Source organism: Petromyzon marinus, chromosome 53 (genome assembly GCF_048934315.1).
Source record: "Petromyzon marinus isolate PM22_M1 ecotype Great Lakes invasive population chromosome 53, UKy_Petmar_22M1.pri1.0, whole genome shotgun sequence".
Classification (NCBI taxonomy): Eukaryota; Metazoa; Chordata; class Hyperoartia; order Petromyzontiformes; family Petromyzontidae; genus Petromyzon; species Petromyzon marinus.
In genome coordinates this window covers 8,244,010-8,263,102 of record NC_133719.1, presented here as the reverse complement: position 1 = coordinate 8,263,102, position 19,093 = coordinate 8,244,010, and the positions used below count along the sequence as shown (strand labels likewise).

General features: G+C 44.8%; 1 protein-coding gene across 3 annotated transcripts in view; it reads left to right on the top strand.

Moving 5' to 3' along the window:
- Positions 1-732: 732 nt before the first annotated feature.
- ERO1B (endoplasmic reticulum oxidoreductase 1 beta) overlaps positions 733-19,093 on the top strand; it is a 103,665-nt gene continuing 85,304 nt past the window's right edge. For 2 of the 3 annotated variants that reach the window (XM_076051979.1, XM_076051978.1), the window contains exon 1: positions 734-1,633. In XM_076051979.1, the coding sequence (XP_075908094.1) occupies positions 1,370-1,633 (264 nt within the window). In that variant the 5' untranslated portion in view covers positions 734-1,369. Of the gene's footprint in view, positions 1,634-19,093 lie in introns of all 3 variants that reach the window. The other variant, XM_076051977.1, reaches the window with a different exon arrangement.

Here is a 19,093-nt window from a genome sequence, read left to right as displayed (position 1 = left end):
AAATTATTATCGAGGCTTTACCCCCCACCCCCGTTTCCTATGCGTACGCACATTGTCAGTAGACCCCCCCCCCATACGCACGCGTACGCGTTTGGGTTAACCCCCCTCCATGCGTACCTACTAAATGGATGGCCCCATACCACCCCCTTAGTTCAGTGGTGATAGCCCCCCCCCCAGGCCTTCAAGTAAAAACACGTGGTCCAACTCTTAGTTGGAGTTCAGGTGGTGGCGCTTGGCATAGGCAGTCGGAGAAAGCACGCTGTCGCTTTGACTTGAAACTTTCGTGACTGCAGGAATTCATATTCTTGGTTCTATCGGTAAAGTCACGTAGATGGAAAAAAAAATACAAATGAGCACATTTATTCTTTTCAATTTACAATTTTTATTTTTATTTATTTATTTTGGGGAAAAATTATTTTATTATTTTTTGTTTTCTATCTATGTAACTTTACGGCGTGCGGTTAGAGACGATGGCAGGCACCAACGTTGCCTAGACGTTTGCCCAACGCATGGATGTTTACTGGGGTTTAAAAAAAAAAGGTCTTGCGCAAAGTTGCAGCACGTGTCCATTGCTTTGTCGGATTGGCCCCACCCATCGATTCGCAACGACCCCAGGAGTGGCTTCGCTCACTCAGCCTCACGTAGCCCAAGTCAACCACTCCCCCCCCACCCCACCCGAGCCTATAAATAGCGCTGCGGGCATGCGGATAAGTTGTGTTTCAACTCCTGAGCAGGGCGACGGCGGTTGAGTGCTGTGCTGGTGGCAGTAGGGATCGGCTGGTGACATAGTGGGTAGTTAGTGGTGGTGGTGGTAGTAGCAGTGGTAGGTATCATCGCTGTGTGGCTCCATCCGATGCTCTGTGTGTGTGTGCAAGTTGCATGCACACGCTGTGCCTGCGTTTGTAACACGGCAGATGCATATCCTGTCGACGGGCATCTACATCCATTGCAAGCAGGCCAGATACAAGCACAGTCGGTGGATAATACGGAGCAGGGTTACAGGACAGACACGAAAGCATACAGAACACTCGTATAGAGTACAGAACAGGTATACAGGACAGGCACACGGTAGATTATTACGCAGTGTATAAAATAGTGCGTATAGCTCAGCCACATTCTAGACACGAGCGTAGTGTATATGCCAAACACGGCTCGGACACTTGGCCTGGCACAGACAGACACACAGGTGAGGCATACTGTGGTCCTGCTGGACACACATGAGGACAGAGACATCGTCTGTAGGACGTTGACACTGCGTATGTGACAGGCACACACCGCAGACACTTGCTCAGTATACCTGCCACCCGCAGCTCTGACACCTGCCCACAGGTATATAGATCAGCGGACGCAGCAAGGCAAGGCTCTGTACATGCGACGCAGTGTCTGCCGCATCCGCCACCACCACCACCAATCTCAGCCTCCTCCATCTATCTCCTCCGCACGCAACGAGCCGAGGATGTCCGTCGGTGTCTTCCTGCCGCTTCGCGTGGCCTCGTCGCTCCCCCTGGCCGTGCTGCTCGTGATGGCGTGCGGCGTCTCTGCCTCCTCCCACGGCTGGGGAGGATTCTCCAACACGGCCGACACGGACAACATCTTCCTCGTGGCAGGTGCTGGCGACGGCTGCTTCTGCCAGGTAACGGCATTTCTTGGTCACTCAACGTGAGATGTTAACTACCTCGCCTGGTATACAGGAGGTGGTGGTGGTGGTGGGTTCGATCCCAACGCCTGCTGTATATTTGAAGTTTGAGATGTTTTTTTCTCTCTCTCTCTCTCGCTCTCTCTCCCCGTGGCAACGTTGATTTTTTTGTCCCTTCGCATTTAGAAACAAACGTGCGTTTAGAGTATTCGGCTGCAACTGTACATTTTCACGTGATGAGCCACTTTGGTGAGCTATCATTTGTGGCCAGGTAGCATCTGAAAAATAGCTACATATCTTGGTGGGCCTTACCTGGTGAAATAAATAAGTAATATTAAAAAAACACTTTTTTTTAAAACACGCTTTCATGAAACGTACCGTACTCGTAATGGCAGAACTCCACGACTCCAGGAAGTGGCCCCAAAGCTTGCCATAACGTAAGGGGGCCATGGCCAATTACAGCCAACGTCAGTTTACCGTAGACAATTAGAGCCAAGCCGAAACATAACATATAAAAAATAATGTTTTAAAATGTTTTTTTAAATGATATAATATAGTATTGTCATCAGTATGTCATAAGTATACCAAGTTTGCAGTCGATACCACATTGGGAAGTGGGTAAAATTGAGTTACAAGATTTGAGGATACAACAACAGACAGAGTGAGTTAAATATAAACGTGTAAAAAGAAAGTGTTTATAGTTTAAATATGCAAAGTCGAGATGCAGCCCTGCAGTTGATGGCTTCACGCCAACTGCTGGGTCAGGGCCTCTTCTCCAGGGAGCTCTAGAGGATATTTGGTCTACTCTTCCACGCTGACTAGACGTGCTGGCAGGAGGCTGCATTGTTTTCTGGTTCTTCTTGAACGCAGTTCCTTTTTGCCCAGATTTTTGGTTTGTTTGATGGATTCGTTTGTGTTCTTGCCTTTGTCATTTTGGTGACCCAGGTGACACTTGTACATTAGACTATTGTGGTATCTTTAGTTTTCACCCGGTTCAATTAAATACACTTAAAACTAAACTTGAATTTGTGGCAAACGAATGGCTCTTGATAGATATCTCGATATGTGTCGACTGGAAATCTGTGTGTCGTTCGCCACGATGTCTGACATTTTGCTGCACGGGATTCTGTATTTCTGAAAATCTCCCAGCATGTGGGCCGAAACGTCGGACGTAATGCCCAACAATACACAGTGTGAACTGATAATACATCAGAGGGCCTTAAAGCACAACCGCAAAACCCCACAACATTTGACCTTTTGCGTAACCTCCTCAGTTATGAAAGAGTGTCAGGTTTGATGCATATATTATATATGCTTTGCAATGACTATGTGACTTCAATATTATCCAAAATGATGTTGAAGTCTTATGTATGTTATGACTGTCGTGGTGTGATGGTTACCACACTGGACTTTCAATCCAGAGTATGGTATCAGAAATAAAAATATCTTAGATTAAATGGTGGTCCCCAAATCATAACCATTCATAGCATCACAAGCGTTCGAGGGGCTGGGAATAAGGTTATTGCAGGCTTAATCCCAACATACTCTCCTGATTAACTGCCACACAATTGTAACGAGCCAACATTATTTATTTAGTTTGGCTTCAGTTATGCGGCCTCGTGACACGCGTCCGTCCCTACATTGAGCTAAACAGCAGTGAGCGATATCACATTGAATTCATTCAGATGGCCAGAAAATGAAATGCATTCAGATGGGCAACATCATAGGACTGCGGTGGCGTTTCCTTGCAAGTGGATCTGGCCACGGCTGCTGAATTCAATTAGACAATCAGGGAATTTGCAGGGTTTATTGTGGATGAGATATTTCTGTCCAAATTTAATTTGGCCATTTGAGAGTCAACCCCGAATGAGTTCGTGCCAGCTCAACAGGGATTGAGGGTGTACGCCTGTAATCCAGCACTGTGGAGACGAGGGTTGGTGGAGAGCAGAAATGCTTTTAACTCCCTTCCCTTGGGGTCGAGGATGTACCATAACCCTGGCTTGCCAACCTCCTTTTTCAAGTGTCCTGCTAAATGTTCCCAGTAAGGATCAATTGCTACGCGTCTTTCAACTGAATAATATAGTATCTTTGGCCAATTCCTTTACGGTGACATCACAGGATCTTTAACGACCACTGTGAATGTATGGTTAACACACCCGTAGTATTTACCAGGGCAGCCGTGGGTCTGGAACCGCGAACTCGTGCAACAAGCGGCAAAACGCTCAACCTACGGCTTGGCCATGTCACCGACCCAAACGATTTCATTTCGATCCTTGAGCCCCCACAATGACACGCAATCAACGAAATTATTCATATTTACGTATATATTTACGCGATCTAACTCCCCCCCCCCCCCCCCAAAAAAACCTCGATTATAGACGATATTTGTCGCGAAAGCTTACGTGTTAAACTAACGAAATTGTCGAATATCTGCAAATCGTAGAATTGCCGGGAGATGGCGGTGCTTGTGAATCGCTCAGACTGCGCGGTACTTGAGTGGCGATCGTCCACGTGAACAACAAAAAAACTAGCCAAAAACCTCTATTATGGAAAAAAACGAGCTTGTCACGCGTTATTATCTGACCAATTAAATAAAAAACCCACACACGCTGGGTGACGTTTCGGACAATGACCCTTCGTCATGGCACATACAACTCAAACGCTATTTCTGATTTCGTTAGAACTACTGTTTTGCGTTTAGTCTGTTGTTATCCTGTTGTTGTTACTTCTCCCGCACATCCGCTTAGCATGGTTGGCGACGTACGGCGCGAAAGAAGTTCAACGTTACGTGCGCTTGCATGCGCGTGACGTACCGACACGATTGCTGTCGTGCCTTTAACGCGCGGTGCAGGTCACCTGGCTGCGTGCCAGGCCAGTAGCCGTGGCCCACGCGCCGTGCGGGGTTGTAATTGAGGGGAGGAGGGGGGTGAATTTGTGTTGGCTTGGGCGCTTCGTGTTGTACGTGAGACACGTGGAACACGTGGGCTCCTGTTGTGAGAGAGACGCACACACACAACAGGAAGCCCACGCGTTCCACGTGTCTGACGTGTGAGACACACACACGTGCGCTTTGGCACGTACGCCTTTGGCCTGTCTTCTGAGCATACAAACCACACGCTGGGTTAGAGACGATTAAGTCGTTTATTTCCAGCAGGGTTTTTGGAACTATTGCGCGATTTAACCCCGGTCACATGGCTCATACATTTCCACGTGACAAAGGCACTTCGTTGAGCTATCGTTTGTGACCAGGTCGCTTCTGAAAAAAAAGAAGCCACAGCTCATTGGGCTTTATCTGGTAAAATAAAGAATAGTTGAGTCTTTTTGTATTTTTTTTAAAAAGTGATTTGTTTACCTTTCCTACACCTAACACTCCTATCGTGTGTTTTATGTTGTTGTTGCAACGTTCTGACCCGACCCTACTGGAGATCTGTGAAAAAGAGCTTCATAGCTCATCGGATTCCTCCAGTATAAATACAAATTCTGATTTTAAATATATTCTGAATTACGGTTCCCGTGATGAGCTTTCGGTCAGCCAGACGGAAGGAAGTGTGTCACCCACACTGCTTTGAGCCAACACACTGCAGGTCACATCAACTAAATCACATACTTGACCCACTAACTCCCCCAAACCCTTAAAAACCTTGCTCGATTCAAGAAGGGTATTAACTCTTTATCTGTTCTACCTTCAATATGTGCTGACCGTTGCCGGTCGATTGGCGTTTTAGGCCTGTGCTCAGCAAACGTAAGTTCATAAAAAGCAAAAATATACAGTGCAGTTTCGTGTTATTTTGTGCCAGATATAATATATTGAACTCTGTATAGGTTAGGTGGTCCAACTTGTATGGGATATCCAGCCTTTTCTTACAAAGTGACTTTTCCCGATGGGCGTACAATACAATACTTATTAAGCGTGTGTCACAGAGATAGAAATGTGATGACGACGAAGGCCTTACAAGTTGTACTTACGGAACGCATTGTTTTGAGATGCATTTTCCAACGTGATGACGATGATTCACTTAGAAATTATTGTCTCAAGATGCTGTCCCACAGTGGAGACATCAATTCTGTATGAAACAATGGGACATCTATTGTGAAGACTCTCAAGTTATAGACCATAGAGGGAAACAGGTAGTCAGGAGAAATCAAATTATTGAGCCTTGATTTGATCAAGGGGGGCGGGGGGGTAAGTCAAGTAATACCATGGTTAGTCCAGTTTTACCATGGTAAGTCCAGTTTTACCATGGGAGTCCAGTTTCATCATGGTAGGTCAAGTTTTACCATGGCAAGACCAGTTTACCATGGAATGTTCAGTTTTACCATGGTAAGTCCAATTTTACCATGGGAGTCCAGTTTACCATGGTAAGCCCAGTTTTACCATGGGAGTCCAGTTTTACCATGGGAGTCCAGTTTTACCATGGCAAGACCAGTTTAACATGGAATGTTCAGTTTTACTATGGTAAGCCCAGTTTTACCATGGGAGTCCAGTTTACCATAGAAGTCCAGTTTTACCATGGTAAGCCCAGTTTTACCATGGGAGTCCAGTTTTACCATGGGAGTCAAGTTTTACCATGGGAGTCCAGTTTTACCATGGTAAGCCCAGTTTTACCATGGGAGTCCAGTTTCATCATGGTAGGTCAAGTTTTACCATGGCAAGACCAGTTTACCATGGAATGTTCAGTTTTACCATGGTAAGTCCAATTTTACCATGGGAGTCAAGTTTTACTATGGTAAGCCCAGTTTTACCATGGTAAGCCCAGTTTTACCATGGGAGTCCAGTTTTACCATGGGAGTCAAGTTTTACCATGGGAGTCCAGTTTTACCATGGTAAGCCCAGTTTTACCATGGGAGTCCAGTTTCATCATGGTAGGTCAAGTTTTACCATGGCAAGACCAGTTTACCATGGAATGTTCAGTTTTACCATGGTAAGTCCAATTTTACCATGGGAGTCAAGTTTTACTATGGTAAGCCCAGTTTTACCATGGGAGTCCAGTTTACCATGGTAAGCCCAGTTTTACAATGGGAGTCCAGTTTCATCATGGTAGGTCAAGTTTTACCATGGCAAGACCAGTTTACCATGGAATGTTCAGTTTTACCATGGTAAGTCCAATTTTACCATGGGAGTCAAGTTTTACTATGGTAAGCCCAGTTTTACCATGGAAGTCCAGTTTACCATGGAAGTCCAGTTTTACCATGGCAAGACCAGTTTAACATGGAATGTTCAGTTTTACTATGGTAAGCCCAGTTTTACCATGGGAGTCCAGTTTACCATGGAAGTCCAGTTTTACCATGGTAAGCCCAGTTTTACCATGGGAGTCCAGTTTTACCATGGGAGTCAAGTTTTACCATGGGAGTCCAGTTTTACCATGGTAAGCCCAGTTTTACCATGGGAGTCCAGTTTCATCATGGTAGGTCAAGTTTTACCATGGCAAGACCAGTTTACCATGGAATGTTCAGTTTTACCATGGTAAGTCCAATTTTACCATGGGAGTCAAGTTTTACTATGGTAAGCCCAGTTTTACCATGGTAAGCCCAGTTTTACCATGGGAGTCCAGTTTTACCATGGGAGTCAAGTTTTACCATGGGAGTCCAGTTTTACCATGGTAAGCCCAGTTTTACCATGGGAGTCCAGTTTCATCATGGTAGGTCAAGTTTTACCATGGCAAGACCAGTTTACCATGGAATGTTCAGTTTTACCATGGTAAGTCCAATTTTACCATGGGAGTCAAGTTTTACTATGGTAAGCCCAGTTTTACCATGGGAGTCCAGTTTACCATGGTAAGCCCAGTTTTACAATGGGAGTCCAGTTTCATCATGGTAGGTCAAGTTTTACCATGGCAAGACCAGTTTACCATGGAATGTTCAGTTTTACCATGGTAAGTCCAATTTTACCATGGGAGTCAAGTTTTACTATGGTAAGCCCAGTTTTACCATGGAAGTCCAGTTTACCATGGAAGTCAAGTTTTACCATGGTAAGCCCAGTTTTACCATGGGAGTCCAGTTTTACCATGGGAGTCCAGTTGGGAGTCCAGTTTTACCATGGGAGTCCAGTTTACCATGGGAGTCCAGTTTTACCATGGTAAGTCCAGTTTTACCATGGGAGTCCAGTTTCATCATGGTAGGTCAAGTTTTACCATGGCAAGACCAGTTTACCATGGAATGTTCAGTTTTACTATGGTAAGTCCAATTTTACCATGGGAGTCCAGTTTTACCATGGAAGTCCAGTTTTACCATGGGAGTCCAGTTGGGAGTCCAGTTTTACCATGGTAGTCCAATTTTACCATGGGAGTCAAGTTTTACTATGGTAAGTCCAGTTTTACCATGGGAGTCCAGTTTTACCATGGGAGTCCAGTTTCATCATGGTAGGTCAAGTTTTACCATGGCAAGACCAGTTTACCATGGAATGTTCAGTTTTACTATGGTAAGTCCAATTTTACCATGGGAGTCCAGTTTTACCATGGAAGTCCAGTTTTACCATGGGAGTCCAGTTGGGAGTCCAGTTTTACCATGGTAGTCCAGTTTACCATGGAAGTCCAGTTTTACCATGGTAAGCCCAGTTTTACCATGGGAGTCCAGTTTCATCATGGTAGGTCAAGTTTTACCATGGGAGTCCAGTTTTACCATGGGAGTCCAGTTTTACCATGGGAGTCCAGTTGGGAGTCCAGTTTTACCATGGGAGTCCAGTTTACCATGGGAGTCCAGTTTTACCATGGTAAGCCCAGTTTTAAAATGGGAGTCCAGTTTACCATGGTAAGCCCAGTTTTATCATGGGAGTCCAGTTTTACCATGGGAGTCCAGTTTCATTATGGTAGGTCAAGTTTTACCATGGCAAGACCAGTTTACCATGGAATGTTCAGTTTTACCATGGTAAAAGTCCAATTTTACCATGGGAGTCAAGTTTTACTATGGTAAGCCCAGTTTTACCATGGGAGTCCAGTTTACCATGGGAGTCAAGTTTTACCATGGGAGTCCAGTTTTACCATGGGAGTCCAGTTGGGAGTCCAGTTTTACCATGGGAGTCCAGTTTACCATGGGAGTCCAGTTTTACCATGGTAAGTCCAGTTTTACCATGGGAGTCCAGTTTCATCATGGTAGGTCAAGTTTTACCATGGCAAGACCAGTTTACCATGGAATGTTCAGTTTTACTATGGTAAGTCCAATTTTACCATGGGAGTCCAGTTTTACCATGGAAGTCCAGTTTTACCATGGGAGTCCAGTTGGGAGTCCAGTTTTACCATGGTAGTCCAGTTTACCATGGAAGTCCAGTTTTACCATGGTAAGCCCAGTTTTACCATGGGAGTCCAGTTTCATCATGGTAGGTCAAGTTTTACCATGGGAGTCCAGTTTTACCATGGGAGTCCAGTTTTACCATGGGAGTCCAGTTGGGAGTCCAGTTTTACCATGGGAGTCCAGTTTACCATGGGAGTCAAGTTTTACCATGGGAGTCCAGTTTTACCATGGGAGTCCAGTTGGGAGTCCAGTTTTACCTATGGTAAGCCCAGTTTTACCATGTGAGTCCAGTTTCATCATGGTAGGTCAAGTTTTACCATGGCAAGACCAGTTTACCAGGGAATGTTCAGCTTTACCATGGTAAGTCCAATTTTACCATGGGAGTCCAGTTGGGAGTGGCAAGACCAGTTTACCATGGAATGTTCAGTTTTACCATGGTAAGTCCAATTTTACCATGGGAGTCCAGTTTTGCCATGGAAGTCCAGTTTTACCATGGGAGTCCAGTTGGGAGTCCAGTTTTACCATGGGAGTCCAGTTTACCATTTAAGTCCAGTTTTACCATGGTAAGCCCAGTTTTACCATGGGAGTCCAGTTTTACCATGGGAGTCCAGTTTCATCATGGTAGGTCAAGTTTTACCATGGCAAGACCAGTTTACCATTGAATGTTCAGTTTTACCATGGTAAGTCCAATTTTACCATGGGAGTCAAGTTTTACTATGGTAAGCCCAGTTTTACCATGGGAGTCCAGTTTACCATGGGAGTCCAGTTTTACCATGGGAGTCCAGTTTTACCATGGGAGTCCAGTTGGGAGTCCAGTTTTACCATGGGAGTCCAGTTTACCATGGGAGTCCAGTTTTACCATGGTAAGTCCAGTTTTACCATGGGAGTCCAGTTTCATCATGGTAGGTCAAGTTTTACCATGGCAAGACCAGTTTACCATGGAATGTTCAGTTTTACCATGGTAAGTCCAATTTTACCATGGGAGTCAAGTTTTACTATGGTAAGTCCAATTTTACCATGGGAGTCCAGTTTACCATGGAAGTCCAGTTTTACCATGGTAAGCCCAGTTTTACCACGGGAGTCCAGTTTTACCATGGGAGTCCAGTTTCATCATGGTAGGTCAAGTTTTACCATGGCAAGACCAGTTTACCATTGAATGTTCAGTTTTACCATGGTAAGTCCAATTTTACCATGGGAGTCCAGTTTACCATGGAAGTCCAGTTTTACCATGGGAGTCCAGTTTTACCATGGGAGTCCAGTTGGGAGTCCAGTTTTACCATGGGAGTCCAGTTTACCATGGGAGTCCAGTTTTACCATGGTAAGCCCAGTTTTACCATGGGAGTCCAGTTTCATCATGGTAGGTCAAGTTTTACCATGGCAAGACCAGTTTACCATGGAATGTTCAGTTTTACCATGGTAAGTCCAATTTTACCATGGGAGTCCAGTTTTACCATGGAAGTCCAGTTTTACCATGGGAGTCCAGTTGGGAGTCCAGTTTTACCATGGGAGTCCAGTTTACCATGGGAGTCCAGTTTTACCATGGTAAGCCCAGTTTTACCATGGGAGTCAAGTTTTACCATGGAAGTCCAGTTTTACCATGGGAGTCCAGTTGGGAGTCCAGTTTTACCATGGGAGTCCAGATTACCATGGGAGTCCAGTTTTACCATGGGAGTCCAGTTGGGAGTCCAGTTTTATCATGGGAGTCCAGTTTACCATGGGAGTCCAGTTTTACCATGGTAAGCCCAGTTTTACCATGGGAGTCCAGTTTCATCATGGTAGGTCAAATTTTACCATGGCAAGACCAGTTTACCATGGAATTTTCAGTTTTACCATGGTAAGTCCAGTTCACCATGGGAGTCCAGTTTTACCATGGAATGTTCAGTTTTACCATGGTAAGTACAATTTTACCATGGGAGTCAAGTTTTACTATGGTAAGCCCAGTTTTACCATGGGAGTCCAGTTTACCATGGAAGTCCAGTTTTACCATGGGAGTCCAGTTTTACCATGGGAGTCCAGTTCACCATGGGAGTCCAGTTCACCATGGGAGTCCAGTTTTACCATGGAATGTTCAGTTTTACCATGGTAATTCCAATTTTACCATGGGAGTCAAGTTTTACTATGGTAAGCCCAGTTTTACCATGGGAGTCCAGTTTACCATGGAAGTCCAGTTTTACCATGGGAGTCCAGTTGGGAGTCCAGTTTTACCATGGGAGTCCAGTTTACCATGGGAGTCCAGTTTTACAATGGAAGTCCAGTTTTACCATGGGAGTCCAGTTGGGAGTCCAGTTTTACCATGGGAGTCCAGTTTACCATGGGAGTCCAGTTTTACCATGGTAAGCCCAGTTTTACCATGGGAGTCCAGTTTCATCATGGTAGGTCAAGTTTTACCATGGCAAGACCAGTTTACCATGGAATTTTCAGTTTTACCATGGTAAATCCAATTTTACCATGGGAGTCAAGTTTTACCATGGAAGTCCAGTTTTACCATGGGAGTCCAGTTGGGAGTCCAGTTTTACCATGGGAGTCCAGTTTACCATGGGAGTCCAGTTTTACCATGGTAAGCCCAGTTTTACCATGGGAGTCCAGTTTCATCATGGTAGGTCAAGGTTTACCCTGGGAGTCCAGTTTTACCATGGGAGTCCAGTTTTACCATGGGAGTCCAGTTTCATCATGGTAGGTCAAGTTTTACCCTGGGAGTCCAGTTTTACCATGGGAGTCCAGTTTTACCATGGGAGTCCAGTTGGGAGTCCAGTTTTATCATGGGAGTCCAGTTTACCATGGGAGTCCAGTTTTACCATGGTAAGCCCAGTTTTACCATGGGAGTCCAGTTTCATCATGGTAGGTCAAGTTTTATCATGGCAAGACCAGTTTACCATGGAATTTTCAGTTTTACCATGGTAAGTCCAATTTTACCATGGGAGTCAAGTTTTACCATGGAATTTTCAGTTTTACCATGGTAAGTCCAATTTTACCATGGAAGTCAAGTTTTACCATGGAACTTCAGTTTTACCAATGGGAGTCCAGTTGGGAGTCCAGTTTTACCATGGGAGTCCAGTTTACCATGGGAGGCCAGTTTTACCATGGTAAGCCCAGTTTTACCATGGGAGTCCAGTTTCATCATGGTAGGTCAAGTTTTACCATGGCAAGACCAGTTTACCATGGAATGTTCAGTTTTACCATGGTAAGTCCAATTTTACCATGAGAGTCCAGTTTTACCATGGAAGTCCAGTTTTACCATGGGAGTCCAGTTGGGAGTCCAATTTTACCATGGGAGTCCAGTTTACCATGGGAGTCCAGTTTTACCATGGTAAGCCCAGTTTTACCATGGGAGTCCAGTTTCATCATGGTAGGTCAAGTTTTACCATGGGAGTCCAGTTTTACCATGGGAGTCCAGTTGGGAGTCCAGTTTTACCATGGGAGTCCAGTTTACCATGGGAGTCCAGTTTTACCATGGTAAGCCCAGTTTTACCATAGGAGTCCAGTTTCATCATGGTAGGTCAAGTTTTACCATGGCAAGACCAGTTTACCATGGAATTTTCAGTTTTACCAAGGTAAGTCCAATTTTACCATGGGAGTCAAGTTTTTCCATGGAAGTCCAGTTTTACCATGGGAGTCCAGTTGGGAGTCCAGTTTTACCATGGGAGTCCAGTTTACCATGGGAGTCCAGTTCACCATGGTAAGCCCAGTTTTACCATGGGAGTCCAGTTTCATCATGGTAGGTCAAGTTTTACCATGGCAAGACCAGTTTACCATGGAATGTTCAGTTTTACCATGGTAAGTCCAATTTTACCATGGGAGTCCAGTTTTACCATGGAAGTCCAGTTTTACCATGGGAGTCCAGTTGGGAGTCCAGTTTTACCATGGGAGTCCAATTTACCATGGGAGTCCAGTTTTACCATGGTAAGCCCAGTTTTACCATGGGAGTCCAGTTTCATCATGGTAGGTCAAGTTTTACCATGGCAAGACCAGTTTACCATGGAATGTTCAGTTTTACCATGGTAAGTCCAATTTTACCATGGGAGTCAAGTTTTACCATGGAAGTCCAGTTTTTCCAATGGGAGTCCAGTTGGGAGTCCAGTTTTACCATGGGAGTCCAGTTTACCATGGGAGTCCAGTTTTACCATGGTAAGCCCAGTTTTACCATGGGAGTCAAGTTTTACCATGGAAGTCCAGTTTTACCATGGGAGTCCAGTTGGGAGTCCAGTTTTACCATGGGAGTCCAGATTACCATGGGAGTCCAGTTTTACCATGGGAGTCCAGTTGGGAGTCCAGTTTTATCATGGGAGTCCAGTTTACCATGGGAGTCCAGTTTTACCATGGTAAGCCCAGTTTTACCATGGGAGTCCAGTTTCATCATGGTAGGTCAAATTTTACCATGGCAAGACCAGATTACCATGGAATTTTCAGTTTTACCATGGTAAGTCCAGTTCACCATGGGAGTCCAGTTTTACCATGGAATGTTCAGTTTTACCATGGTAAGTACAATTTTACCATGGGAGTCAAGTTTTACTATGGTAAGCCCAGTTTTACCATGGGAGTCCAGTTTACCATGGAAGTCCAGTTTTACCATGTGAGTCCAGTTTTACCATGGGAGTCCAGTTCACCATGGGAGTCCAGTTCACCATGGGAGTCCAGTTTTACCATGGAATGTTCAGTTTTACCATGGTAATTCCAATTTTACCATGGGAGTCAAGTTTTACTATGGTAAGCCCAGTTTTACCATGGGAGTCCAGTTTACCATGGAAGTCCAGTTTTACCATGGGAGTCCAGTTGGGAGTCCAGTTTTACCATGGGAGTCCAGTTTACCATGGGAGTCCAGTTTTACAATGGAAGTCCAGTTTTACCATGGGAGTCCAGTTGGGAGTCCAGTTTTACCATGGGAGTCCAGTTTACCATGGGAGTCCAGTTTTACCATGGTAAGCCCAGTTTTACCATGGGAGTCCAGTTTCATCATGGTAGGTCAAGTTTTACCATGGCAAGACCAGTTTACCATGGAATTTTCAGTTTTACCATGGTAAATCCAATTTTACCATGGGAGTCAAGTTTTACCATGGAAGTCCAGTTTTACCATGGGAGTCCAGTTGGGAGTCCAGTTTTACCATGGGAGTCCAGTTTACCATGGGAGTCCAGTTTTACCATGGTAAGCCCAGTTTTACCATGGGAGTCCAGTTTCATCATGGTAGGTCAAGGTTTACCATGGCAAGACCAGTTTACCATGGAATGTTCAGTTTTACTTTGGTAAGTCCAATTTTACCATGGGAGTCAAGTTTTACCATGGAAGTCCAGTTTTACCATGGGAGTCCAGTTTACCATGGGAGTCCAGTTTTACCATGGTAAGCCCAGTTTTACCATGGGAGTCAAGTTTTACCATGGAAGTCCAGTTTTACCATGGGAGTCCAGTTGGGAGTCCAGTTTTACCATGGGAGTCCAGTTTACCATGGGAGTCCAGTTTTACCATGGGAGTCCAGTTGGGAGTCCAGTTTTATCATGGGAGTCCAGTTTACCATGGGAGTCCAGTTTTACCATGGTAAGCCCAGTTTTACCATGGGAGTCCAGTTTCATCATGGTAGGTCAAGTTTTACCATGGGAGTCCAGTTTTACCATGGGAGTCCAGTTTTACCATGGGAGTCCAGTTGGGAGTCCAGTTTTACCATGGGAGTCCAGTTTACCATGGGAGTCCAGTTTTACCATGGTAAGCCCAGTTTTACCATGGGAGTCCAGTTTCATCATGGTAGGTCAAGTTTTACCATGGGAGTCCAGTTTTACCATGGGAGTCCAGTTTGGAGTCCAGTTTTACCATGGGAGTCCAGTTTACCATGGGAGTCCAGTTTTACCATGGTAAGCCCAGTTTTACCATGGGAGTCCAGTTTCATCATGGTAGGTCAAGTTTTACCATGGCAAGACCAGTTTACCATGGAATGTTCAGTTTTACCATGGTAAGTCCAATTTTACCATGGAAGTCCAGTTTTACCATGGAAGTCCAGTTTTACCATGGGAGTCCAGTTGGGAGTCCAATTTTACCATGGGAGTCCAGTTTACCATGGGAGTCCAGTTTTACCATGGTAAGCCCAGTTTTACCATGGGAGTCCAGTTTCATCATGGTAGGTCAAGTTTTACCATGGGAGTCCAGTTTTACCATGGGAGTCCAGTTTGGAGTCCAGTTTTACCATGGGAGTCCAGTTTACCATGGGAGTCCAGTTTTACCATGGTAAGCCCAGTTTTACCATGGGAGTCCAGTTTCATCATGGTAGGTCAAGTTTTACCATGGCAAGACCAGTTTACCATGGAATGTTCAGTTTTACCATGGTAAGTCCAATTTTACCATGGAAGTCCAGTTTTACCATGGAAGTCCAGTTTTACCATGGGAGTCCAGTTGGGAGTCCAATTTTACCATGGGAGTCCAGTTTACCATGGGAGTCCAGTTTTACCATGGTAAGCCCAGTTTTACCATGGGAGTCCAGTTTCATCATGGTAGGTCAAGTTTTACCATGGGAGTCCAGTTTTACCATGGAAGTCCAGATTTACCATGGGAGTCCAGTTGGGAGTCCAGTTTTACCATGGGAGTCCAGTTTACCATGGGAGTCCAGTTTTACCATGCTAAGCCCAGTTTTACCATGGGAGTCCAGTTTCATCATGGTAGGTCAAGTTTTACCATGGCAAGACCAGTTTACCATGGAATGTTCAGTTTTACCATGGTAAGTCCAATTTTACCATGGGAGTCAAGTTTTACCATGGAAGTCCAGTTTTACCATGGGAGTCCAGTTGGGAGTCCAGTTTTACCATGGGAGTCCAGTTTACCATGGGAGTCCAGTTTTACCATGGTAAGCCCAGTTTTACCATGGCAAGACCAGTTTACCATGGAATGTTCAGTTTTACCATGGTAAGCCCAGTTTTACCATGGGAGTCCAGTTTCATCATGGTAGGTCAAGTTTTACCATGGCAAGACCAGTTTACCATGGAATTTTCAGTTTTACCATGGTAAGTCCAGTTCACCATGGGCGTCCAGTTTTACCATGGAATGTTCAGTTTTACCATGGTAAGTACAATTTTACCATGGGAGTCAAGTTTTACTATGGTAAGCCCAGTTTTACCATGGTAAGTCTAATTTTACCATGGGAGTCAAGTTTTACAATGGTAAGCCCAGTTTTACCATGGGAGTCCAGTTTACCATGGAAGTCCAGTTTTACCATGGGAGTCCAGTTTTACCATGGGAGTCCAGTTGACCATGGGAGTCCAGTTCACCATGGGACTCCAGTTTTACCATGGAATGTTCAGTTTTACCATGGTAATTCCAATTTTACCATGGGAGTCAAGTTTTACTATGGTAAGCCCAGTTTTACCATGGGAGTCCAGTTTATCATGGAAGTCCAGTTTTACCATGGGAGTCCAGTTTTACCATGGGAGTCCAGTTGGGAGTCCAGTTTTACCATGGGAGTCCAGTTTACCATGGGAGTCCAGTTTTACCATGGTAAGTCCAGTTTTACCATGGAAGTCCAGTTTCATCATGGTAGGTCAAGTTTTACCATGGCAAGACCAGTTTATCATGGAATGTTCAGTTTTACCATGGTAAGTCCAATTTTACCATGGGAGTCAAGTTTTACCATGGAAGTCCAGTTTTACCATGGGAGTCCAGTTGGGAGTCCAGTTTTACCATGGGAGTCCAGTTTACCATGGGAGTCCAGTTTTACAATGGTAAGCCCAGTTTTACCATGGGAGTCCAGTTTACCATGGAAGTCCAGTTTTACCATGGGAGTCCAGTTTTACCATGGGAGTCCAGTTGACCATGGGAGTCCAGTTCACCATGGGACTCCAGTTTTACCATGGAATGTTCAGTTTTACCATGGTAATTCCAATTTTACCATGGGAGTCAAGTTTTACTATGGTAAGCCCAGTTTTACCATGGGAGTCCAGTTTATCATGGAAGTCCAGTTTTACCATGGGAGTCCAGTTTTACCATGGGAGTCCAGTTGGGAGTCCAGTTTTACCATGGGAGTCCAGTTTACCATGGGAGTCCAGTTTTACCATGGAAGTCCAGTTTTACCATGGAAGTCCAGTTTCATCATGGTAGGTCAAGTTTTACCATGGCAAGACCAGTTTATCATGGAATGTTCAGTTTTACCATGGTAAGTCCAATTTTACCATGGGAGTCAAGTTTTACCATGGAAGTCCAGTTTTACCATGGGAGTCCAGTTGGGAGTCCAGTTTTACCATGGGAGTCCAGTTTACCATGGGAGTCCAGTTTTACCATGGTAAGCCCAGTTTTACCATGGGAGTCCAGTTTCATCATGGTAGGTCAAGTTTTACCATGGCAAGACCAGTTTACCATGGAATGTTCAGTTTTACCATGGTAAGTCCAATTTTACCATGGGAGTCAAGTTTTACTATGGTAAGCCCAGTTTTACCATGGGAGTCCAGTTTACCATGGGAGTCCAGTTTTACCATGGGAGTCCAGTTTTACCATGGGAGTCCAGTTGGGAGTCCAGTTTTACCATGGGAGTCCAGTTTACCATGGGAGTCCAGTTTTACCATGGTAAGTCCAGTTTTACCATAGGAGTCCAGTTTCATCATGTTAGGTCAAGTTTTACCATGGCAAGACCAGTTTACCATGGAATGTTCAGTTTTACCATGGTAAGTCCAATTTTACCATGGGAGTCAAGTTTTACCATGGAAGTCCAGTTTTACCATGGGAGTCCAGTTGGGAGTCCAGTTTTACCATGGGAGTCCAGTTTACCATGGGAGTCCAGTTTTACCATGGTAAGCCCAGTTTTACCATGGGAGTCCAGTTTCATCATGGTAGGTCAAGTTTTACCCTGGGAGTCCAGTTTTACCATGGGAGTCCAGTTTTACCATGGGAGTCCAGTTTCATCATGGTAGGTCAAGTTTTACCCTGGGAGTCCAGTTTTACCATGGGAGTCCAGTTTTACCATGGGAGTCCAGTTGGGAGTCCAGTTTTATCATGGGAGTCCAGTTTACCATGGGAGTCCAGTTTTACCATGGTAAGCCCAGTTTTACCATGGGAGTCCAGTTTCATCATGGTAGGTCAAGTTTTATCATGGCAAGACCAGTTTACCATGGAATTTTCAGTTTTACCATGGTAAGTCCAATTTTACCATGGGAGTCAAGTTTTACCATGGAATTTTCAGTTTTACCATGGTAAGTCCAATTTTACCATGGAAGTCAAGTTTTACTATGGAACTTCAGTTTTACCAATGGGAGTCCAGTTGGGAGTCCAGTTTTACCATGGGAGTCCAGTTTACCATGGGAGGCCAGTTTTACCATGGTAAGCCCAGTTTTACCATGGGAGTCCAGTTTCATCATGGTAGGTCAAGTTTTACCATGGCAAGACCAGTTTACCATGGAATGTTCAGTTTTACCATGGTAAGTCCAATTTTACCATGAGAGTCCAGTTTTACCATGGAAGTCCAGTTTTACCATGGGAGTCCAGTTGGGAGTCCAATTTTACCATGGGAGTCCAGTTTACCATGGGAGTCCAGTTTTACCATGGTAAGCCCAGTTTTACCATGGGAGTCCAGTTTCATCATGGTAGGTCAAGTTTTACCATGGGAGTCCAGTTTTACCATGGGAGTCCAGTTGGGAGTCCAGTTTTACCATGGGAGTCCAGTTTACCATGGGAGTCCAGTTTTACCATGGTAAGCCCAGTTTTACCATAGGAGTCCAGTTTCATCATGGTAGGTCAAGTTTTACCATGGCAAGACCAGTTTACCATGGAATTTTCAGTTTTACCAAGGTAAGTCCAATTTTACCATGGGAGTCAAGTTTTTCCATGGAAGTCCAGTTTTACCATGGGAGTCCAGTTGGGAGTCCAGTTTTACCATGGGAGTCCAGTTTACCATGGGAGTCCAGTTCACCATGGTAAGCCCAGTTTTACCATGGGAGTCCAGTTTCATCATGGTAGGTCAAGTTTTACCATGGCAAGACCAGTTTACCATGGAATTTTCAGTTTTACCATGGTAAGTCCAATTTTACCATGGGAGTCAAGTTTTACTATGGTAAGCCCAGTTTTACCATGGGAGTCCAGTTTTACCATGGGAGTCCAGTTTTACCATGGGAGTCCAGTTTTACCATGGGAGTCCAGTTGGGAGTCCAGTTTTACCATGGGAGTCCAGTTTACCATGGGAGTCCAGTTTTACCATGGTAAGTCCAGTTTTACCATGGGAGTCCAGTTTCATCATGGTAGATCAAGTTTTACCATGGCAAGACCAGTTTACC